Raw genomic sequence first — 25,967 nt, forward strand, 5'->3', positions numbered from 1 at the left:
TTAAGAAGTGAAGACATTTCTGCCAAATATAGAAGAACTCTTCAGTTTATAGTGTAAAGTCATCAACCATCAACAAAAAAACTGCTTTTTGCCAACCTGCAATCCTGTACAGGATGAAAATAAATTAAGCTGCATTTAAAAAAATAACTAGTGTAAGATTTTAAACCTGAGGTAAAACAGCCAAGACAAATTGTTCAGAATTTAAAAGTTTTGTTCTGAGTTTTGAACTAAAAAGACACTTTGGATGACAGAATGGTTAAAGAATCCATAGTGTGAAAGAATATCTAGAGTTAAAAACAAGTTAGCTCATTGGGTTTTAAGTTTGAATTAAATTTGGACTATTTACATAAACTCCATGATCTCCAAATGTTTATGAAACTCAAGTTTAGGAGCTCATAACAAAAACATTCATTCATTTGGTGCATTACTGGATAAACTTTAAAGATCATTTTAATTCAATAATCAGGCCTGGAGAGGTTTATTCTAAACTGTAGTGGGTTATTCTCACAGGATTTACTATGTTTACATTTCAACAAATCACAAGGAGCGATTGATGGGTTTACTTTAATATTTACAGATTTATGAAAAGTTATATTAAAGCCAACTTATGAAAATCACTGTTTTATCCTCCTGATGTGAAAGAGGCAGAAATGTCTTCACTTGGGAGTCTTTGCGGGATGTTCTTCTGCAACAGAAAAGAAACCACAGAAGAAAAAGATTAGACACAAACCAACCAACCAATCATAGAGCAGATTACAGTTGAGTGACCAGGGACTGCAGATGGAAACTAGCTATTCAGCTATAATCTGGTGCAGAACATATGTCTTTGAGCTTAATGTCTCTGTGCAGTGTCCCTTCAATAAATACTACTACTACCAAGAAACCAGAAAAGTGAATTCTACTCTGGGTTAAAATGACGTCACAGAGAGAAGGAAAAAACACACATGCGACTCAAAGTTTAAGTTTTTTTTTTTTTACTTCACTTACAATTTCTTGCTGTATTTCATAAAAAATGAAGGTAGTAGTGGTATAAATATTACAAATAATTAAGATACACACACTCACTCTCACTGCCGGTTGTTTTTTTACATTTTTATTTTTTAACTCACACACACCTGGTGTGGAGATAAAAATAATAATAAAATAGAACCAAAAATATTAATAATTAAAAAAAAAAAAAGATCATAAAAAAATTAAGAGTTAAAACTTGTTCATTACATTTTACTTCATAAAAGCAACCGCATGTGTTGCATTCATTGTTGCAAAACTAGTTCTGTAAATAGTTTATTATTGTGATCAAAACCATCGATCTGAAGCTAAATGATGACGCTGTCCTAGTGTTGTAGTGGTCCAGACCGGTCTTGGTCTTGAGACCAAATTTTAAAGGTCTTGGTCTCGTCTCGGACTCGGATTTTCCCTCAAGACCGTTAGAGACCAGCACTAATTCCTGCTATTTTTAAACTTTTTTATAATGTGATAATAACAAGGAGAAGAACAGGATAAAACAATCATTTATTCATTCTTTAATCCACCCTGTATAATGACCACAACCTTCCTTAAGCTGGTGTCCTGGTGCAGCCAGAACAACCTGGAGCTCAACACTTTAAAGATAGTGGAGATGATAGCAGACTTCAGGAAGAACCCAGCCCCCCTCACCCCCCTCACCCCCCTCACCCTGGGAGACTCTACAGTGAGCTCTGTGGAGAACTTCTGCTTCCTGGGGACCATCATCACTCAGGACCTCAAGTGGGAGCTGAACATCAGCTCCCTTATCAAAAAAGCTCAGCAGAGGATGTACTTCCTGTGGCAGCTGAAGAAGTTCAGTCTGCCAACAAAGATGATGGTGAACTTCTACAGCTCCATCATCCAGTCCATCCTCTGCTCCTCCATCACCATCTGGTACCTGCAGCTACGGCCAAGGACAAGGCCAGACTGCAGCGTATCATCCACTCTGCAGAGAAGGTCATCGGCTGCAATCTGCCCTCCCTCCAGGACCTGAACCCCTCCAGGATTTTGAGGCGTGCAGGAAAGATTGTGGCCGACTCCTCCCACCCCGGTCATAAACTGTTTCAATCTCTCCCTTCTGGTAGGAGGTTTCGGTCCATCAGGACCAGAACCTCCAGACACAAAAACAGCTTCTTTCCCTCTGCCACCATCCACATGAACACACCCCCAGTCACCCACTGAACCCCCCCCCCCCCCCCCACCCCCCACCCGATCACCACTGCACTGTATATATATATTTATATTTATCCTATTTATCCTTTATTCTCTATCCTTTATTTATCCCTCATCCTTTATATTTATCATTATTATTATTATTATTGTTGCTGGGTTGTTCTTTGTTGTTTTGTTTTTATTTCTTTTATTTCTTTTTGTTGCTTGTTTTGTGCACCAACCACCAAGTCAAATTCCTTGTACTGTCCTCAAAACTGTACATGGCAAATAAAACATTTCTGATTCTGATTCTAATGTGACTGAGTGACGTGTGTGTGTGTGTCCGTGTGAAAGTCTACATGTTTATGTCTCTGTCCATCCACTCTTTTCATTATATCCATGTTTTTTAAGGCTTTATTACATAATATCAGCTGTAGTCCAGGCCGCCGCCATCTTGGATTATGTCGTCACCAGCGCGTCATCAACGCAAGTTGCACTATCACAGAATGAGTCAAATAACTGTAAAGAGGTTTTATATTAGTTTATTATCTTTTTAAAGTGGTGTTTTTTTTGTATCTTTAGACTCCAATTACATGTATGTATATAATATGTTCCCTACAATATAAACAGGTTCACAATATAATTATTTTTATAGTTTCTGTTTCCACTGTATCCAGAATAATAATAATAATTCTCAACAAGAACTATTGATTGATTTGTCACATGACTGATCCATGGTTTGAGTTTGTTGTATTTAGTTTCACTATGTTATTTATTGGCAGAAATAATTTTAAACACTTGCTGTACATTCAGCTGACATAAAAATATTGTTTTCAAATATGTAGAATAATTGTGAATTTATCAGTAGCAGTTTTAATATTTTAGTTAATTTTTTCCAGGCACCTTTTTTCTCCGTCAAATGTATTTAAAAGAAACTAAAATTAAAGAGAGATGTTATTTAACTGTCAAACCGTGTCATAATTTTATTTATTTCTATATATTTTTAAATAATAAAAAAAATATGTTTATGGTCTCGGCTCCCGGAAGTCTTGGTGCATTCTGGTCTCGGGCAAGTCTTGGTCTCGGATAGTGTGGTCTTCAACACAATACTACGCTGTCCTGTAAAAAGTTTAGAAATAAATATAACAATTTCTGATCAACCCATATCAATTGCAATCTTAAAATAACATACCAGTTAAAGCCCCACCCATTTCAAGACAAATCCTGCCCACTTCCAGGTTAGGCTGAGTACAGATAATTCATATGGTTAACAGATGCAGGTCGTGCTGTACTCGCTCATCCCTATACAGTATATCAGGACTCAGTGAAACTTACTGAGTGTTGTGACTCAGACGAGTCCCACTTCCTGTATTTCAGGCCGTTCTTCTTCTTCTTCTTCTTCTTGGTGGTGTGTGTGTGTGTGTAGTGAGTGAAACTCAGCCACGTAGAGGCTCTTATCGATGCTGCTGGGGATGGGTTTGATGTCAGTGACCAGCTGGTCCTCAATAGTCTTCAGATTGTATCGATCCTCAGATGAGATCAGATTAATGGCCAGACCCAGGTGACCAAAACGTCCTGTGAACATATGAATGTTCAACATGTGAATAAGTGCACATGTTAGTAGTGATGGATGTTACCGGACCTTAAATGAATGAGTGAATGAATGAATGAACCTGATCTCCCAATGCGGTGAAGATAAGTCTCTGCGGATCTGGGGAAATCAAAGTTAATGACCACGTTCACTGCCTGGATGTCAATACCACGTGTGAACAGATCTGTGGGAATATAAACGCGTATGTTCACTAACCCAGAAATAAATAAACTACATAAACAGTTTTCTTTATATAGTTTATTTCTGGGATAGTAAACATACATGTTTATATAGTTTAAAATAGAAATAAATAAACTACATAAGTTACCTGTGCAGACCAGGTTTCTGCACAAACCGTTCCTGAAGTCATGGAACACACGGTTCCTGTACTCCTGCATCATCTTTGCATGGATGTAGAAACACGAGTACCCCAGCTGGGTGATCTTCTTTGCCAGGAGCTCAACTCTTTGAGTGGAGTTACAAAATATGATGGACTGATTGATCTGGAGCTGTAGCATGAGAACAAAAATAATCAATAATAATTAGGGATGTAACGATTAATCGTAAGGCAGTTAAAAATCGATTCAAAGGTATCACGGTTGATATCGATTTTCTGAAAATTGAATCGCAGTACTTTTTTTAACCAGCAGAGGGTGCTATCCACAAGTGTAGGCGGCGGGCGGAGTCTGCTAATACTTTCTTTCTGGCCGCCTTCTACTCTTAAATATGTTAATAAATCATTCATTACCCCTTTAGCACCGAAAGAATATCTGTAATATTACTTGAATATCTGTAAAAGTCACGTTTTTCTATTAGCTCTGTCTGCTAGCATAGCATCTCTTCTTCACTGAAAGATATCTGCATGCCAACCGACCACTGCGTTACCAGCGCCCTCTGCTGGTCCAAACAAATATGACGTAATTTTTTTTTTTAAAAGACCAATTGTTAAGGCACAAAATACATTTTCAGTTGCACTTTTAAAAGAAAAAGAACTATTATGCAGTTTTGCATTGTTTATTATAAAACCAGAATTTAAATTAATAGGCTTCATTTTCATTTGTATTATTCCTTTATTTATTTAATTCAAGATTTATTTTTAGTTAAATTGCATTGTTTTGAATAGTTTATCAAGGAATTCTTTTGACAATGAAAAATAAAAGGAAAATAATAGTATTTTCTAGTTTTTTCCCAAAAAAAAAAATTGTCTACATTCCCATTTTGTAAAATAAATCGTGAGAGAATCGTATCGTGAATCCAGTATCGTGAATCGAATCGTATCGGGAGTTGAGTGAATCGTTACATCCCTAATAATAATAATATAAAAGTTTCTGACCATCAGGGAATGAACCAACAAAATGACACATGCATTTATTACAGGATCCAATTTTCTCTTCCTGAAACAAAAATGTCAATAGTGTTGAAGTATTTTTGGTTTATCTAACAGGGACAGTAGACATTAATATCCATACAGAAAATGTATCAGATTTAACCAGAAGCTATCTTTCATCTGTAGTCCCTTCATGTATGGGTTATGATTAAATTAATAAACGATTACTACGATATTAACAATGATCATGATTTAGATAACCTTAACTCTAGTATATTAATTTATAGTGATCTATTAATCTAGTATTAATCTGCATTAATCTATTAATCTCACCCGAGAGAAGAGCGTGTTGAGACAGTGGACCTTCTGTCTCTCTGTGACGTAGGCGTAATACTGGGTGATTCCCTTCAGCGTCAGTTCTTCCATCAGGTTAATTTCGTACGGCTTTTGCAGCTGTTTGCTCTGACACAAAATTATAAATATATACAAAATCAGCACAGATGTGAATGTGATTTACCCGATAAGCACTCACCATAAACAGCTGCACACTCATGGGGAAAGTGGCAGAGTACAGCAAAATCTGACGTTCCTTTGGAAAGAAGCTGATAATGTCTTCAACCAGAACCACAAAGTCCTGAGACAGCAGCTTATCTGCCTGAATAAAAATTAAAATAACAGAAATACATCAGCCAATAGCAAGAAAACAATAACGTAATAAAAACAGTGTCCAAACAAACGTACTTCATCCATCACCATCATCTGAGCCTGATTCACTTTGGCCACGCCCTTCCTCATCAGGTCCAGGATTCTGCCTGGGGTGGCAATCACCACGTGCACTGGACAAAAGTAAATGAAAGGGTAACTGAACCCCAAACTCACTTTGTTCTGTTCAATACATGTGTATTTGCGCCATTGAGCGCTGTAAAAGTGCTATACAAATAAAATGCATCATTATTATTGTATTTGGGTATGAAAAATGCTGTTGATTGATCCTAATCCAACTAAGGGTTGAACGTTGCTATTGCAATAGAATGTTTCTATTGGCTAAGACACATTATTGTGACCGTGATCAAATTTCACTGTTGGCCCCGCCCCTCCAATGAAAGCTGAGAGGAGGGGTTTCCTCCAATCACGGCCCTCAGTGAGCATTGATTGACAGTTTTAATGAGGAACTCTATGCTCTGTTGTTCAGCTCTGATTCTGGTCTAATCAGAGCTTTCATCAAACTCGCTGTGTGTGTGTGTGTGTGTGTGTGTGTGTGTGTGTGTGTGTGTGTGTGTGTGTGTGTGTCTTACTGCTGCAGGAGCCCCACTCATGATCAAAAACACCACATAGAAAACTAAAGCCTAGTTGTGTGTAAATTGTTAGAGAAAAAGTTTGTTTCTAGCCTCAGCTAGCACCTCAACGCTAAACATGTAGCAGCTAGCACCTCAACGCTAAACATGTAGCAGCCAGTACCTCAACGCTAAACATGTAGCAGCTAGCACCTCAACGCTAATAATGTAGCAGCTAGCACCTAAACGCTAAACTTGTAGCAGCAAGCACATCAATGCTAAACGTGTAGCAGCTCAATTGGTGCTGGGAGGTATACCGGTTCACACCGAATACCAGTACATAGGGTAAACTCTAACACAAGCAATATACTCCACCACCTTAGCCGCAAGCATGTGGTGGATTACAAAGAATGTATTGTGTTAAAGTGGTGGCCATCCACATCAGCAGGTAGCACAAGGAAAGCAAAAGAAAAGTCGAGCCAAATGTCACGTCAAGACGCGTTTGCTAGAGGGACTCCCTACGACAGAAAAAGCAAACGGTGGATCGAGATTACAAACTATCACGATCCATATTTACTTGATCTTAATATATTCTGTAATAAAATAATAAGTAAATAGTGTTTTCTGTGTTTTTGTTTTGTGTCTTTTTTTCAGTCATTTTATTTATTTGGTCATTTTGTGAGCTTTTGTCATTGAGTTTAAACTGTCTAATTTTGTGTGGTTATGTTGTGTTAATGTGTTTTTGGTGTTATTAGCCTTTTTTGCATTTTTTAGTCGTCTTGTGTTTTTTTAAGTAAATATTTGTTTTTGCTGTTTAGTGTGTTTTTGGAGTCATTTTGTGTGTGTTTTTTGCTCAATTTGTGTATATTTGCTGTAGTTTTCCATTATTTTGTGTGCATTGTTAGTAATTTTTTATATTATTCTCTGTATTCCTGTTGTCATTTTGAGTTTTTGGTGTCATTTATGTGTATTTTTGTATAATAGTCTTATTATTTTACAATATTCACTCATCATGCAGTAAAATAGACCATCCTAAGTCAATCTACGGCAATAATTTGTCTCTCAACCAGTAGAAAACATTTTCTACCTTTACAATTTTGAAAAATGCAATGCAATCATAATATTCTTTATTCATATTGTACATTACGTTAGCACTCAGTGATGGAAATAATAAACACTTAATTTAAATTATTAATTACAAAGTCTAATTAATTAGATGATTTTTTTTAATCAAGCCCCACCACTAATAAATATATATATATATATATATCCATAAGTTGATTTTTTTTCTTGTTCATGCCACTTAAATACAACAAAAAAAGTTCTTCCATTTGTATTTAACAGCATTCATCATAACAAACTGGATGATCTCTAGACCTAATTTTTGTACGTAAGCATGTTGCTTGTATTTTTATTTCTTTAAAATCAGTAAAAGAAAATTGCCATATTTAATTTTTTTTCTTACAGTTAAACATACACACAGCTATTACACTATAATTTAACAAGTATAATATTAAAAACAAATATGTATTGATCCCAAAGTCTTACAGTTACAGTCAGAGTTAGAAATGGCCAAGAAAGGTTTAATGATTAGTACGCATGAATAATTACCTGTCTCATCAAGACGCAAAATGTCATCCCTTAAGTTGGTTCCTCCAGTGGTGGCCATGACCTTCACCCCCCCCAGGTGTTTACTGAGCTGAATGGTGATCTGACTCATCTGTAGAGCCAGTTCTCTGGTTGGTACCAGTACCATGGCTGCATAAAACACACAGATCAACATCATAATATTAGTTATCATTATTCCAAATGTAGTACATCACAGTAGAATTACCTATAGCAGTAGAAATAACTATTAGATTATTTAACCCATGATTAAAAGTCACCTTGAATGTGATCTTTCTTCAGATCAATTTTCTCCAAAAGAGGAATGAGGTAGGCTCCACTTTTACCCGTGCCGTTCTTGGCTCGCGCCAAAATATCTCGACCTGATAGAGCGATCGGAATGCTTTCCTCCTATGAAGACAAAACACCAACATTTAGAGCACAGACGGGTAATTGTGTGTGTTTTTGTAGTGCATTTTTGTTGATATTTTGTGTTATGTTAATTTTGTGCAATTTTGTTGTTACGTGTATTCTTGTGTAATGCAATCATCAATTTTCCAGCTCTCCTAGGGTGTTATGCAAGGTACACCCTGGACAGAGCGCCAGTTCATGTAATCATTCATTAAAATTTGGTGTTTCTCTACTAATTTTAGCTTTAGGGGCCACACCAAGTTAGTTCATGGGCTGCATGAGGCCCCCGGGCCACCATTCGCTGATTTCTGATTTAGAGTCTGATCTATTTTTAGCTGTGGAGAAAAATGGTAAATTTCATCGTACCATGTTATGTAGTTATATTAGAGGTATTATGATTCCCATTGTCAATTTCAATTCCTGTTCTTAACGATTCTCGATACTGATTCTTTGAGTTGTGCAGGTAAACAGGTCACAGCTTTCACAGGATAATTATTTCATTTGAAAAAGGCTTTACACAGGCCAGTCAGCAGTCTAGAAAACAAAGAGCTGCAGCCCAGGTAAATGTGAAACAAAATAAAAACAAACTCAAACTCTGGAGCAGTCATGTGACAAATCAATCAACAGTTCTAGTTGAGGAAGATTATTATTATATTGTTTATATTGTGAGTCTAAAGCCACAAAAATAGCACCACTTTAAAAAGGAAATAGACTAATATAAGACCTCTTAACATGGAGTACAAGGAAACAGCATGGGAAACTTTGGACATTTTTTAATCCTTCAATCTGTTGATTAAAGTAAAAGTACCCCAAGTATTTTTTTGCTTTATGTACATATGTAAACTGTTTTTGACTGTAAATAATTTATATGTTGTATATAAACAAGTAAATGTGTGAATTGTTTATGTTGTGAAAGTTGTATGGAGTGCACGTGTCAATAAAAAGTTAATATAGAACGATTTCGCAGTCTATTACATCAGTACAACTTCTTATAATCCTGCTGCAATTTCCATGATTTCACATTTATTGATAACTTTGACCTCTTTTGGAAATGTGCTGATTTATTAAAAAAAGACGGTGTCCACCCTAGCACAAATGCTAAAATTAAATCTAGTCTGCGATTCTCAACTCCACACGCGCATGACTAGCTGAGAATAAACCAGCAGTTACAACAAACACTTCCATAGATACAGTTGTGTGTGAAAGTCAGGGCACCCCTTTAAAAACAGCATATTTTATATATTTAAAAAGTTATATTCATATTTACTGTCTCTCTGGTATATGTGAAAAAAAGACAATATTGTCAGGAAACATTAATGCATAGTTACATTTTATTTTATAAATTGAACAAAATTACAAAAATGAAAAACATAATTTTGGCATGTGCAAAAGTCGGGGCACCCTGAGAGTTTCAAAGTGTCAGATTCTTTTTACAAGCTCAGACCTCTACCAGCTCATTGGTCCTGAAGCATGTGTCAACAATTGTCATTAGGGAGTGCCAGCTGGTGCCAATTTCAGGGTTTCTTAAATACGGCGACTCCACAAACCTTGTACAAACACTCAGCAACCATGGGTTCCTCTAAGAAGCTGTGTAAGACAGAAAAAATGAAAGTAATTGATGCCCACAATGCCGGGGAGGGCTACAAGAAGATAGCAAAGCGTTTTCAGCTTGCAGTTTCCACAGTGCGAGGCATAATTAAGAGATGGCAGGTGAGGGGAACTGTGGAGGTCAAGAAGAGATCTGGAAGACCAAGGAAACTCTCGGAGAGAACAGCTCGTAGTCTGGTCAGAAAGGTAAACCAAAACCCACATTTGACTTCAAAAGACCTCCAGGAAGATTTAGCAGACTCAGGAGTGGTGGTGCACCCTTCCACTGTGCGCCGATACTTGCACAAACAAGACCTTCATGGAAGAGTCTGTAGAAAAAAACCTTATCTACGACCTCATCATAAAATACGTCAAAAATATGCAACAGAACATCTACAGAAGCCTGATGACTTTTGGAAACAAGTGCTGTGGACTGATGAAGTTAAAATAGAACTCTTTGGCCACAATAAGCAAAGGTATGTTTGGAGAAAAAAAGGAGCAGCATTTCATGAAAAGAACACCTTGCCAACTGTTAAATATGGGGTGGATCCATCATGCTTTGGGGTTGTGTTGCAGCCAGTGGGACAGGAAACATTGCTCGGGTGGAGGAAGAATGGATTCAATTAAATACCAGCAAATTCTGGAGGCAAATATCACAGCATCTGTAAAAAAGCTAAAGCTGAAAAGAGGATGGCTTCTACAACAGGATAATGATCCTAAACATACCTCCAAATCCACCATGGACTACTTCAAGAAACGCAAGCTGAAGGTCTTGGAATGGCCTTCACAGTCTCCCGACTTAAACATTATCGAAAATCTGTGGGTAGATCTTAAAAGAGCTGTGCATGCAAGACGTCCTAGGAATATTGCAGAACTGGAAGCCTTTTGCAAGGAAGAATGGGGAAAAATCCCAAATAATAGAATCCAGAGACTTGTTGTTGGCTATAAGAAGCGTTTACAAGCTGTGATATCTGCCAGAGGGGGTGTTACTAAGTACTGAAGGTACTGATGCTGTAGGGTGCCCCGACTTTTGCACATGCCAAAATTATGTTTTTCATTTTTGTAATTTTGTTCAATTTATAAAATAAAATGTAACTATGCATTAATGTTTCCTGACAATATTGTCTTTTTTTCCCATATACCAGAGAGACAGTAAATATGAATATAACTTTTTAAATATATAAAATATGCTGTTTTTAAAGGGGTGCCCTGACTTTCGCACACAACTGTAAGCCCCTTACTCAAAACTGAGCACATATACCCCATAAACACTGTGCTGAGCAGTACAGAACAACATGCAACACAAATTAAAGCCCACAATAGAGTTAATAAAAATCTCATAAAAATTAAAACTACAAACAGAACACAAAACAATGAAAAAACTATTAAATGTGGACTATGAAATATCAGATCGCTTTGGTCTAAATCCCTCTTAGTGAGTGATCTTAAAACTGACCATCAATTATAGTAGGTTTATTATACCTCATGGAGACTTGGCTAAAAAAAATGAAGATTTTCTTGCTCTTAATGAAGCCAGCCCTCCCATTTATGGTAATCACCATATTCCCTGTAGAGGTGGTCGGGGAGGAGGAGTGGCAGCAGTTTTTCACTCAAGCTTATCAGTTACCCCAAAAACCAAACTTAACCAAAATTTATTCGAAAGCCTCTCACTTGAAATGTGTAATCCCAAAAAACGAAATAGAAAAACTCACTTTATTGGTTATAGTTTACCGTCCCCCTGGTCCATATTCAGTGTTTCTCTCTGAATTCTCTGACTTTCTCACTGATCTGGTGCTGGGCACTGATAAAGTAGGTGACTTTAACATTCATGTTGATGATGAAAACAGCCTAAAAAAATTATTTACCTCACTATTAGATTCAATCGGCTTTACACAAAATGTAAACAAACCAACTCATTATCTTAATCATGCCCTGGATGTTGTTCTAACATATGAAAAGCAGTAGCTAGATTTAGTTCCATCATTGCTTACCTCTGATCCATATGATATCGCAACAGAGAGTAGCTATCAATGTCTAACGACAGAGAAAATAGATCATCTTCTCAACAGTGCAATGTTGTCACTGCACACAGCTCTGGATGCTGTTGCTCCGCTTAAAAAGACGATATGTCATAAAAAGGTTGCTCCCTGGTATCAATCTGAATTGCGTCTTTTAAAACAGGCATTGCGAAAATTGGAAAGGAAGTGTCTCCCCTCAAACATGGTAGAAGTTCATATTGCTTGGAGATAGAGTTTAACTTATAAAAAAGTACTTCACAAAACTTTAATAGAGGAAAACAAAAATGATCCTTGGTTTCTATTCAACACTGTAGCCACGCCCACCAAAAGCCACAGCTCTGTCAAACCCTCTATTCCTGTCAACCTGAGCAGTGATGACTTCATCAACTTCTTTACTGATAAAATTCTAACAATTAGAAACAAAGCTAATGTCCCCCCTGCAGGAGTGATCAATACATATTAAACAAAGCAGCTCATGAAATTACCCCAACATGCAGCTTTTATTTACATAGTTTCACTCCAATTGGTCTATCTGAACTGACCTCAATAGTTAGTGCTTCTAAACCAACAACCTGTCATTTAGTTCCAAACCCAACTCCACTATTTAAAGATGTCCTTCCGCTAATTAGCACTTCGATACAGTGGATCATCATCTACTGCTGCAGAGACTGGAAAGTGTTTTTGGGATTAAAAAAACAGCGCTGGGTTGGTTTAAATCCTACCTATCAGACAGAACCCACTTTGTTCATGTTAATAATCTGTTCTCAGCCAGAGTTAATCATGGAGTTCCACAAGGTTCAGTTTTAGGACCAATATATTATATATGCTTCCACTAGGTAACATTATCAGAGAACATAATATACATTTCTATTGCTATGCAGATGATACACAGCTTTATCTCTCAATGAAATCAGATGAAACTCATCAGTTATTAAAACTCCAGGCTTGTCTTAATGACATCACATCCTGGATGAGTCGTAACTTTCTCCTTCTTAACCAGGATAAAACCAAAGTGATTTTATTTGGTCCAAAACACCTCAGAGATAAATTATCAGAGTAAATAGTGTCTCTGGATGACATCACTCTGTCACCCAGCACCACAGTAAAAAACATAGACATTATCTTTGATACAGACTTATCCTTTAATTCTCATATTAAACAAATCACAAGGACAGCCTTCTTCTACCTCCATAATATCTATAAAATCAGGAATATCTTGACCCAGAGTGATGCTGAAAAACTAATCCATGCATGTGTTACATCTAGATTAGATTATTGTAACTCTATACTGTCAGGATGTCCTAGTAACTCACTAAAAAGGCTCCAGTTAATTCAGAATGCTGCAGCTAGAATACTAACAGGTACTAACAGGAGAGAACATATTTCTACAGTATTGGCTTCTCTTCATTGGCTTCCTGTAAAATCTAGAATAGAGTTTAAAATCCTCCTGTTAGGATACAAAGCTCTACATGATCTAGCTTCTGTATATCTATAGAGACCTGTTAATGCCCTATCGTCCAGGTAGATCACTCTGCTCTCAGTCTGATGGTCTTCTGGAAGTTCCTAAAGACTCTAGAAGTAGAACAGGAGGCGGAGCATTCAGCTACCAGGCTCCTCCCCTTTGGAACCAGCTCCCAGTCTTAGTACAGGAGGCTACTACTCTCTCCACCTTTAAGGCTAAACTCAAAACCTACTTATATGCTGAAGCGTATACTGTATAATAGCGTTAACATAACTGCTAGAGCAGACATGGGCTCTTCTATAAACAGTCACATTTATAGACCTTAGAGTCACTGTTAGCTGACTAGGCACTGGGAGTGAAGCCCAAGGCCAAGACAGGCTGACCTGATAATAATGTATCATGTTTTTCTGCAGTCAGTGTCTTCTCCTCGTCCTTCTCTCTCTGCTCTGTTTCAGGTGTCGTGAAGCTGATGATGTCAGTTCCTGATCTGTGGTTCACGGCTCAACTAGTCTGGAACACTCTGATGTTCTATCTCTCTATCCTGTTCTGTTGGTCCTTCTGTCTACTAACCACAACCAGTCCACGCAGATGGCTGCCACCTCTGAACCTGGTTCTAACAGAAATTTATTCCTGTTCAAAGGGAGTCGTTTCTTCCAACTGTCGCTAAATGTTTGTTCATGTGGATCTTGTTGGGTTTTTTCTTTCTTATTATGAAGTTTATATTTTGATAAGAGCATTGGGATTACTTTGTTGTAAATTGTGCTATACAAATAGAGTTCAATTTAATTGAACTATTTATTCCTGGTGTTTGTTTTCCAGAGTTTTACTGGACTTTTTACCGGCGATTAGTTCATATCTCCCTTCACGCTCCGTGGACCAAACTGAAAACACACACACACACACACACACACACACTTTATACAAACCCCCCCTTAAACAAACAGAGCAAGCTGCGGAAACAAACTTGTGTAGGCATTTAGAAATCGAAAAAACAAATCAAAATTCAAACATCTTCGTAACGGTTCTGGAACCGGATGTTAGGAACCGGTTCTCAGTGCCCAACCCGAATGATAAGTATCGATTATAAATAGAAAGGACATATTTAAAGACAAGAATGGATATGAATTAACTCTTTACCTGGATGGGGGAGGGTTTCTCCCAACCCATCTCAAAAATCCCCATCAGAAGTTCTCTCTTCAGGCAGTAGTCCTCAAATTCATTTCCCTTAGTCGAGGTCACATCCTGAGTAACAAAAAAACCATGGAAGAATGATTCATGGAACAGTTTTGAAGATAAAAACACAGCTAATGACTAGAATGAGCCTGTAGTCATAGACTTATTATTATTACTATTATTATTATTATTATTATTATTAATAATGCTCTCACCGTAGTTCTGACTCTGGTGTCTTTGGGAGGAAGCTCCAGGCTATTCTTCCAGTCAGCTCCAAACCTAACATCACATTAAACATTATTAATGTCTGAGCACTGGTTATTTTACAACATTAGCATCAGTATTTGGTTCATCTAATGGAACATTGTACATTAATGTATTTTATTTCAATAAACAAAATGCAGTTAGGCTACTTTTCATCAGTGGTGACGGTAAGGTAAAACGATTGATCCATTAGATTGATTAATGGATGTATATTCCTCTGATCAACGACATCCATCCGTGCTTGACTAGCAGTCCTTCCTGATGACACATTATCCATCTAAAATCATTTTAAAAGGTAATCAATGGCTCTTTAGCATTAGCTCTGCAGAAGTCTCATGATGACCACCAACCACTGCTTATTTAACCTCAACACATCATTGTTGATATTAATATTGTTTTATTTTGGAGTATAAAAACAATCAGAAGAGTCAGGTAAACCTATGGATTTTATTAAAAACATATTGATTATTGAAAAGTTAACATCCTGTTAATTTAAATTGAAGCATTGGTTGGACTTTATTCAAATAAAATGTGAATATATTTGACATTAAATGTAGTTTACTTGTTTGTATATGTCCATCATTAATTTATAGATGATTCACTGACAAACATCAGTAATCTAGTAAAGCTCACCTGTACTGTTCAGTATCAGGGATTTGTGCATACACATTATTATTTATGATAAAAAGTTACTGAATGGTTCTAAATTAAAATCATCATGAATCGAATGACCAACAACGAATCGTTACAGTGACGAGGTTAATTAACTGAGAAAGTTTAGTTAGGTCAAGGATTTTTGAGTGTGTGATTAGTTAAGTTACTTTCAATGTGTAGCAAAATTATACAAAAAAAATTAAACAAACAATTATAAAACTGTGAACACATTTAAAGAGTTAAAATAAACATTAAAGATAAAAATGAGAATTACAATTAATAAACGTCCGAAAGACAATTGTTAATTACTACTGTCTGAGGAAAGGTAAAAGCAGGATTACACCAGTTTTAATAAAAGAAAACCACTAATTATAAAAACAATTAGTTTGTACAGTAATTAATGTCATTAAAGCCTCCTTTAGTGGAACAATCATCAATAATAATCTTACTTTATTCCACCGCTGCTCTGAGGAAAGCTCGTCTTGCTCAGAGGAGGGTTTGCCTGCTGGATGGCGGCGTGGGGTCCAAATGGGGGTCCTCTGAGCTGTCCATTTGATGCTTTGTTCATTCCATTCAGCGCTGATGGATTTGCTGTTGTAGTAGCCATTGGTCCAACTATAGTTAAAACTGGCCCTTGTTCACAGTTTAAGTTACTTATGTAGAATAACTAAGTTCTAGTTTGTCAGATATTAAGAGCTCTTAAAAAGAAGAGATCTGTATGAGAACTAGGAGTAAATACAAGAGAACTCTCCAAAACGAGAGAAAACAACATTCATATATTTTTTTTACCAAAATGGTAAATAAGGTTTTATATAAAATGTTTCTGTTTACCCTCGTGTTTGTTACAACAAAAAGCTTTGGTTTTAAATTGAGTTTAATACGACTCTTAGCTCGTGTGTTAACTTTGGACATTCAAACACCCAGAAAAATAATTACACATGGAGCTTATTTTAGCCTCATAGGTTCTAAACCAGTCCTGAGAAGTTCAAAATAAGGTTTGAAAAATCAATCCAAACATCACAAGTGTTTGTTTTTAAATGTAACTGTAGGAATGTGATTGAGGTCTGCTAAGTGCTTTATGATGTGTCCAAGAGTCCTGCAGAAACAAAACAAGTGATTATTAGATATGTCATAGTTATCATAGTTACCCATCTAATTATTAGCCTTACAAGGCTAACAAGAATTAAAAACATCCACGAAATGAGTGTAGAAACCAACCCTCATTTGGACCACAACAAATTATGGTATTAAGACAAATTATTGCTGATAAATATTTCATTAACGCTGATATCCGGAGTTTCTGAGAAATGTCTCGATGTCCCGCTCTAAACAGCTTCACTCCCTCCCACTGCATCTGCCAATCTACACAAGCAACGCGGAACATAACAAGGTCGTATTGATATATGTCTGTGGGTCAGGTAAGAGCCAAAATCATTGTTACCTGTTTGCTGTTGTGACGCACGCCCTTGTTTACGCAGTGACTTTGATTGACAGGCTCCGCTACAGGAAGTCAAAGCCTATTGGCTGGGCGATCACGACGCACGTCTCCATTTGTATAGGGGTCTATCAGATGAAGCCGGGACTTATATACATTGATGTACAGTGAATATAAAGTCTACACACCCCTGTTCAAATGCCAGGTTTTTGTGATAAAAATTACACCAAGATAAATAATTTCACAACTTTTTCCACTTTTAACCTGTACAATGATATTGAAGGGTTAGGGTTAGGTTAGGTTAGGTTAGGGTTAGGTAACCCTAACAAACTAAAACCTTTAAAGGGAAAAAAAAAATACCTTTTGGAATTATGGCCAAAAAGTTCCACCTTGGTTCCATCAGACCATAACACATTTTCACACGTGTTTGGGAGATTTCAAATGTGTTTTTACAAAATGAAGCTGGGCTTAGATGTTTTTCTTGGTAAGATAAAGCTTCCATCTTGCCGTCCTACCCCATAGCCCAGACATATGAAGAAGACGGAGATTGTTGTCACATGTTCTACACAGACAGTACTCCTGCAGCTCCTTCAATGTTGCTGTCGGCCTCTTGGCAGCCTCCATGACCACTTTTCTTCTCGTCTTGTCATCAATTTTGGACGGATGTCCTGTTTTTGGTAAAGTCACTGTAGTGCCATATTTTCCCCACTTGATGATGTCTTCACTGTAATATTTAATTCATTAGAAAGTATTTTGTAGCCTACACCTGACAGATATCTTTGAATAATGAGATCCTCTGATGCTTTAGAAGTTCTCGGAGGACAATGGATTGTTCTGGAAGATGTGGCAACAAAAATGTGAGGAAAAGCTTCTAGAACATCTGAACTTTATTTGTGGTTAATCAGAGACACTGTAAATGGTGACAGGTGTGTGCTGACTCACATTTAACATGAGTTTGAATGTGATTGGTTAAATCTGAACACAGTCCCACCCCCAGTTATACACTTTAGTGACATCATTCTCTGTTTTTAATTTTTTACTTCACCTCTTTTAAAGGTTTCAGTTTGTTTTATCATTGTACAGGTTCTAGGTCACATTAAAGGTGGAAAAAGTTGTGAAATTATTTATCTTGGTGTCATTTTTTTACATCACAAAAACCTGGCATTTGAACAAGTAGGACCCTATAAAATCCGCCTTAAGGGAATCGCGGACGAAATCGACCAGTTAATACGGTTAAATACGGAAATGGACAAAATCTGCATGAAACGCCGTCACCATGGGGCAAAGGACGTTTTTTTAAAATGGGGAAAAGTTTCCGGGGACCGCTTATTAGGCGCGCCGCCTTCTCTCATCCTGTCTTGGTTGCATTAAACTCATCTTAAATCACCACAAACGTCTATAACAACGCAAATCATCACTGACTCCTAACTACAGAGCCATCAGTGCCCGTTTAACTTTGCTGTGCCTGTGAAGCTCCGTCCATTTTTCGTGTAGCACAGCGGGGCTCCATGAGAATGTGATCAGCTTTAATCATCTTCACCTGTCCAGTGTTCCAACTGTTGTGTTTGGCTAACTAATAACTCAGTCCGCGTTGTTGTTTAGTTAGGGGCTCGTGGCCTCGCATTACACTCCATTACATGGTGTGCAGTCAGTGGCTCGAGCCACTATAGTTCTTCTGCGTCTCTTATTATTTTCCATCTTCCGCCAAAAGTTCGGCGCGTTACTAGTCCCAGAGTTTTGAGAAAACCCACGCAAAAGTTACATCAAAACGTGCGTGATGGTCGGGAATCGCGTGCTATTATTTTTATAAGCGATTTGTTAAAGATTGGCAGAAAAAAAAAAAATTGCAAAAAAGTGCGATTTTAAGGCCCATTGAAATGAATTGAGAATGAGATTTTTCAAAAAACAGCAGTCTCCCATTGAAATGAATGGGGTAACCATGGTAACTAGGCCTCCGACAGCCCAAAGAGCTTTTCAATGGGGAATTTGCAGGTTATCTGAGTGGTTTTAACTGATTTCCACCAGTCAAATCTTCATCACCTCTCCTCTTCATCACCAATCCTCCTCTTATGTGGGGTTTGCAGGTTCTCCTTTAACACTTACAACTTCGATCTTTAATTGTCATTTTTTAATAGATTTCCACCATTCAAACTTTGACATGTTCAGCTGTTTGTTCACTTTCAGCTCATACTGGGATTTTTAGACACACTACTGTGTGAACTGGACTTCTAACTGGTGGTACTGGTTTTACTGTTTACTGGGCTAATGTTAATGGTTGTGTAATGCTAATGTAAGGCTATTGCTAACGCTAGGGTAATGCTAACACTATGCTAATGTCAATGCTAGGCTAATGCCAACGCAATGCTAACGCTAGCGCAATACCAGCACAAGGCTAATGCCAGCGCAATGCTAATGTCAATACTACACCAATGCCAACGCAATGTTAATGCTAATGCTAATCCAATGCTAACATAATGAAATGCTAATGCTAACACAATCCTAATGCTAACGCAATGCTACGCCAATGATAACAATGCTAATGCTAACACAATGCCAATGCTAACGCAATGCTAATGCTAACGCAATGCTAATGCTAACGCAATGCTAATGCTAACGCAATGCTAATGCTAACGCAAGACTAAACACCTAAAACTTAGAACTTTAACTGTTGACCAGCGGTGCTAGGAACCCTATTGTTATCGCAAGGGTTTTTATTATTATTTTTCCTTGGGTAAAAGGTAGGGCGGTGCCCTTTGGTGGTTGGGTCCAAAACCCCCAGGGGACCTTGGATGCAAAAATTCACAAATATCCGCCAGCAGGTGGCGCTATAACAAAGGTCAATGCGTTTTGGCCAATAACTCCCACACCGTTTGTTGCAAATTTAAAACCTTCATATCCAGATTCCTTGAATAGCACTGAATTACCTGGGCTAGGCCACGCCCATTTCCGCCTAACTTTTCTCGGAGCAAAATTGCAAAAACTGGAAAACCTACTTTTTTGAAATCCTCCTTGGGATTTTGTGCAATCAGTGTGAAACTTGGCACGTAGAGTCTTCAGTTGGACGTGATATACAGTTATCAAAATGAGTTTGTTCGGGTAAATTATGCGCAAATTATTACCAAGTAAAATTTTCTAGCTCACAATAAAAATGCGAACTGGCGCATATCTCGGTCAAAATAAATGCTAACAACAACAAAGATCTTTAGTTGGCATGTGACTGTGGAAAAGCGCCAAATTTGAATGATGTAGGCTGCTAGAGGGCACTACAAATAACGAATATTTATATCTCTTAAATGGCATGACCAATTTTTACCAAATTTGGAGAGTATGATCTTGGGTCCCTCCTGAGGCGATATCTCAAAGTTATTTGCGATTGGTCAAAGTGGGCGTAGCTAATGACATCATAACACATAAATAAACAAACATTTATTTCTGCTGAAGTATTTTGTTGAGGGCAGTGAAATTTACAGGGTAGATATAAAAGACCACACAGACCACCCATACCAAAATTGCGCCACTAGGTGGCGCTATAATTGCAAGAACATTTTGGCCTTTAACTTTCACAATTTAATTCACATCCTCATAAAATTCATATCCACATGTTCCCTACATAGAGTCGCATCTTCTAATATAGGCCACGCCCACTCCCACAGCACATTGCTCTTTGTAAGTCACGACATATCAAAAACCTACTTTTTCAAATTACTCCTTGGGGTTTTGTCCAATCGGCGTGAAACTTGGCATGTAGAGTCTTCATTTGGACCTGATCTAAAGTTTAGCAAAAAAAATTGTTCTGGAAAAATATGCACAAAATATTAACGAGTAAAGTTTTCTAGCTAGCTATAAAAACGCAAACTGTTGCATATCTTGGTCAAAATAATTGCTAACACCACCAATTCTGAGATCCTTGGTTGCCATGAGACTGTGGGGGTATGAGCCAGATTTGAATAAATTAGGCCTCTAGGGGGCACTGCAATTATGAGAAATGTATAGCTCCAAAATGGCACAACTGATTTTTACCAAATTTGGTGGGTATGACCTTGGGTCGCTCCTGGGACCGTATCTCGAAGTTAATCACGATTGGTCAAAGTGGGCGTGGCTTATTACTACATAACATATAAATAAACAAACCTTTATTTCAGCTGAAGTTTTATGTTGAGGGCTGTGAAATTTACAGGGTAACTATAGAACAGCACACAGATCACCCATACCAAAAAGTGTACCACGAGGTGGCGCTATAACGGGTGCAAATGCATTTTGGCCTGTAACTTTCACATTTTAAATCACATCTTCCAAAACTTCATATCCACCTGTTCACAGCAAATGGCACGTTGGCCTGTGTAATGACCCTCGCCCTAAGCCCGTCATCCTTCGTGACGTACTTCCACGGGCTCCGCGAAACCTGGGGGCCGAGTCGTGCGGGAAGGCTTGGCCCCCTTTCATAACTGCTTGCAGTTCTAGATTTTATTTGTATTTATTTTGTTTCCTCACAGTACAACTTAAATCTATCTTTTAATTGTATCTCACTTTATTTTTGACATACATTTTTGTTTAATTATGGTTTTTCTATTTGTTAGTGTTTTGTTTCCTCGCAGGAGCTAAAAACTAATTTCTGAAAAAAAATATTATTTAAAAAAAAAAATTTAATTTAGAAAATTTGATGTGGAAAACAGAATTTGGAAATGAAATAAAATGCAAATGCATTTAAATGTATAATATTTAAAAAAAATCGTAAATCAAATCAAAATATTTGTCAGAAAAAAAAAAAATGGCAATTAGGTTTTTTGTCAAAATCGTGCAGCCCTACTTCCATCAATCGTTAATTGTACTTGATGTTAAGTACAATTAACATCAAACAAAAGGTCTGACATGTTCTTATAGTCACACAGTCTTTTTACTTTGTTTAACTAGAGTAGTGTAGCATTAGCATCACATGCTACATAACAAGGCATCATATCAGTCTAGTGATTTCTATTAGTTATTGAGGTAATACACTCATATTAATAAAATCATACTTTAATCAGTGTTTGAACGCCTCATGTCACACAGTTTAGACAATCATATCCTTTACAAGATAAAACGTTACTGCTTTGGTTACATTAGGCCTGGGTGATATGGACCAATATTCATATCTATATATTTTTACTCAAAATGGCTATAGGTGATATAAACCATTTTTTTTTTTTTTTCCAATAGTTTTACAAGAAAACAATAATAGGTAGGGATGCACCAAAATGAAAAATACAGTTAAGTTTTTCACTATTTAAGTAGTACATAAATAGCCAAGAATACATTTTTAGACATGTTTTTTTTAAAAATTTTTTTAAAGAAAATATTTATTGAATATTCTGACATTTTTTAAATATTCCAGTAGCCTTTGCTTTTCATAAAAAGCACAACAAAGTTTATCATTTATATTAACCCTTCAAATAAAACAAAACATGCATTCCAAAAAATCTAAAGTCCATTAAAGGTGAGGTATGATAAAAAAATGACTTTCTAATGGTTTATCTACAGTGATAAACATCATTTAGCCTCATTCAGAGGAACAAAGTGTAAAAAGTTATGTTTCCTCTCTTATTATTACACATTTTATAAAAAGTCAGCTTTAAACGGGACAGTTGGATTTTACCCATGTTGGCAGATGACGTCACCTAACACGCCTCTTAGAATGTTAGCTCCTCCCTCTCTAACAGCTAAAACAAACACTGCTGTTTAATATAGAATATATATTATAATTTATTACCATATATGTAAATACAAACTGCACAACTTTTTCTGCTGCTGATCGTGGTGGGAGTCACTGCTTGGAGCCACGGACCCATTGTTTACACACATCAGCTGTTAGATAATGCTAATGCTACACCAGCCTATGCAGCGAGACCCGGTGTAGTGTAAGGAGGAAACGATGGAGATGTTTATGGATTCATGACCCACAGCGGACTCTGTCGTGGAACCAGCGCAGCAACAGCCGTCCAGACTTCCTTCTTTTACGCGGTGACGGACGAGCGGAGAGCGATAAGCGGAAAGTATAGAGTCTGGCTGTGTTTGTGTGCCGAAGAGGAGCTGCTGCTGCTGGTTCTGCAGCAACGGGCACACACTTTCCACAAAATATATTCGGTGGCCGAATATTCGGTGCATCCCTAAATGTCACCAAATATAGACACAAGATGCATCAGTTATTTCACCACTAGGGCCAGAATATTAGAAACTATCAAGTTATCATGAACGTACGATGTTTCAGACTCTACAACATCTAGAATCAGTCATCCACAAAAACACAACTTGTTCCCACAAATCTTCTTTAACTCTGATAAAATGTTCATATTAAACACTGAGCAGGTGAAGCTGACGGAGGCTGCTAAGCCCCTCCCTCCCTGTTTCTAGCTTCACCAGAAACAGGTGGAGCTTCACAGACACTAAAGTTAAGCGTGAACTGCTCAGCTCTGTGTTTAGGAGTGCGTGATGAGTTGCATAGTTTTTTTTTTTTTTGGCAGTTTAGTAAGTGTTGCAGGTGCATGTGACTATGATACCAGGACAGATGTTCAGCTGTGGTTCTCTCAAAGCAGGGGTCTGCAACCTGTAGCTCTGGGGCCTAATGTGGCCCTTTGACTCTTATACAATGGCTCCCTATAGCTTTAAAAAAAAACTATTGAAATAAATAGTTATTTTTTACAGAGGTTATTAATGATTAATGACAAATAAAATAAAAATATAACAATTTATTAAGCTAAAATAAATCAGGTTGTACAATGACTCAGCACATTCCTACAACATCTACAGACCATCAACTTTCCTCCACCTGTGACTAACCTTAAGTTTTAAATCCCTGGTAAGAAACTAAACCAACAAAAACACTATTTCTGGAAGAAAATACAGATTTTAATTGTGTGGGAACAGATTCATTTAACCACCAATGTACAGGTTAAATATGTATGTTTTATGTGTGGCAAGAAATGAGTAATTAGCATGTGTTGATCACATGATCATATATTATTATATTCATGTTACTTTTTGTAGACTTTCATATACATTAACTATAAAAATCTTCTTTATAAACATTGTGTTCATGTAAACTGAGATGTGTAAAAATTTGAAGATAAAGATGTTTTATTTATTGATGTTAATTTATTTTATTTTAAACTGTTTTTAAGTTTCCATTTACATGATCAATATAAATCAAATATTATTCTATATAATTTTAACTGTATATAATTTAATGAGATGAGGTTAAATGGTTCCTTGTAGAGTAAAGGTTACAGACCCCTGACCAGGGGAAGAGGGTTAGGAGACCCCACTATCAGAGCTGGACCCTCTGAATTTAATTCATGAGGTGAAACAATGCAGATAAGTTGGTTATGTTACTGTTAAATTAATTCATGTACAGCATTTCTGTAAAATAATAAAACATGTAACCTGTTAAGATTTAATGTTATTTTTTTTACTTCTTTTAAAATTATATAAAATAAATGACCTGTTATTTCAGCCACTGCTTGTTGCAGAAAACATTTTGCAAATATCTCAAATCATTGTCAATCTTTACTTCATACTAAACTACTATATGCCAGTTAAGTCAACTATTCATCAGCATGTGTGGCTATGTTGTATACCACCCCCATTCCTATTTGTATTGACATCAGACACTATTACTGACTCCAGTTGTTTCTCAGAATACCATACTGAGCTTGCCATGGGAAATTAGTGAAAAGAAAAATAAATGATCAAAAAGTATATTCCCCAAGAAAAGGAGCCATTCAACATTAGCTTTGGCGCAAGCACACGCTAAATAAATACTTTTATTTGTACGAATCTCTCTTTTATCTGATTCTACCTAAACCACCGCTTTGGTACAAACTTTATTTATTCATTTATCATATTCATGTCTCATAGAATTAAACCAGATAAATCACACACACCATTTTATTTTACACATAAATAAACCCTTAAAACACTACAGAGTATTTACACCTCTATGTATTACAACCTTCAAACACATTCTCATTTGGACAATTGATAACTCTACTTAAGCTCCTCCCACTATATGAATACATACTTTAGACGGGCACTGGACTGGTTCTTTAAAAGAGACAAACACGGTGCTTAGCATGCTAGCTAGCGTTAGCATGAAAAAGTTACTAAACTTTAGCGGCGTGCCATTAACTTCCACTACAGAGTTAACATTACAGCACAAAGATGTTTAAAAATCATCAGAACCAACGGCACAAAGTGAACCTCAAACAACTCGTTCATGAACTAATGTAACACTTTTAAAAAGTTGTTGAACTAGCGTTAGCTTAGCGTTTATATGTTGATATGAACAGTTAGATTAATAAAAATATATATATATCAGCGCACAAAAACCCAGGCAGGATGTATTTCCTCACTTTAAGCCTGATAAACTCACCTTGTTGGTTGTCTTGTAGTTTGATGTTTGGTTAGTTTTTAGAGGTTTTTGTGACACTTGTCATTCTTTTGTCTCCGTGTGATCCAACATGGCCGCGCGCTCCTATTTGGGCTGCCCTCTACTGGCCAATCACAGACCAGCTCTCATACGAAAACTCCAACTGACCAATCACAGCTTTGTTTTCAGAATGTATCCTAGCTGACCAACCACTGTTGTGCCAATGTTCTTAAATATCTTCAAGGTTTTTCTTAACAAATATCATTAAAAAGTGGATTTTAAAATATATATTTATTTAAGTTCTGGTAAATGAAGCAGTTTAAACATTTAAACTGGTTTAATTTGAATCAATTATCATGATATTTAAATAAAACCAAAAACATGCCGTTTGGAAAATAATAATTAAATAAATAAATAAATACACAAACAAAAGTAATCATGTGGAGTGATAGTGAGAGCAATGATATAAACTGTATATATTCTGTATAGTTCTCTTGTGTTCCATATTTAAATGAGTGTGTGAAAGTATGAGATCACTACAATCACTAAGCACACATTAATATAAAAACCAATGTAGAATATTAGAAACACACCAATTAACAGTTTTT

The 25,967-nt window shown here is 36.8% G+C and overlaps 1 protein-coding gene across 1 annotated transcript; it reads right to left on the reverse strand.

The window, feature by feature from the left end:
* Positions 1-3,492: 3,492 nt before the first annotated feature.
* On the reverse strand, positions 3,493-25,497 carry LOC114478525 (probable ATP-dependent RNA helicase ddx6). Its single transcript, XM_028471638.1, has 12 exons — positions 25,363-25,497; positions 15,973-16,619; positions 14,821-14,884; positions 14,570-14,674; positions 8,236-8,365; positions 7,961-8,107; positions 5,817-5,911; positions 5,608-5,730; positions 5,409-5,537; positions 4,077-4,257; positions 3,831-3,932; positions 3,493-3,732 (listed from the first exon to the last, which is right to left on the reverse strand). Exons 2-12 carry the CDS (start codon positions 16,128-16,130, stop codon positions 3,506-3,508), a joined length of 1,461 nt encoding a protein of 486 aa, XP_028327439.1. The 5' UTR covers positions 16,131-16,619; positions 25,363-25,497; the 3' UTR covers positions 3,493-3,505.
* Positions 25,498-25,967: the final 470 nt, after the last annotated feature.

This window comes from Gouania willdenowi, chromosome 16 (genome assembly GCF_900634775.1).
Source record: "Gouania willdenowi chromosome 16, fGouWil2.1, whole genome shotgun sequence".
NCBI lineage: Eukaryota > Metazoa > Chordata > Actinopteri > Blenniiformes > Gobiesocidae > Gouania > Gouania willdenowi.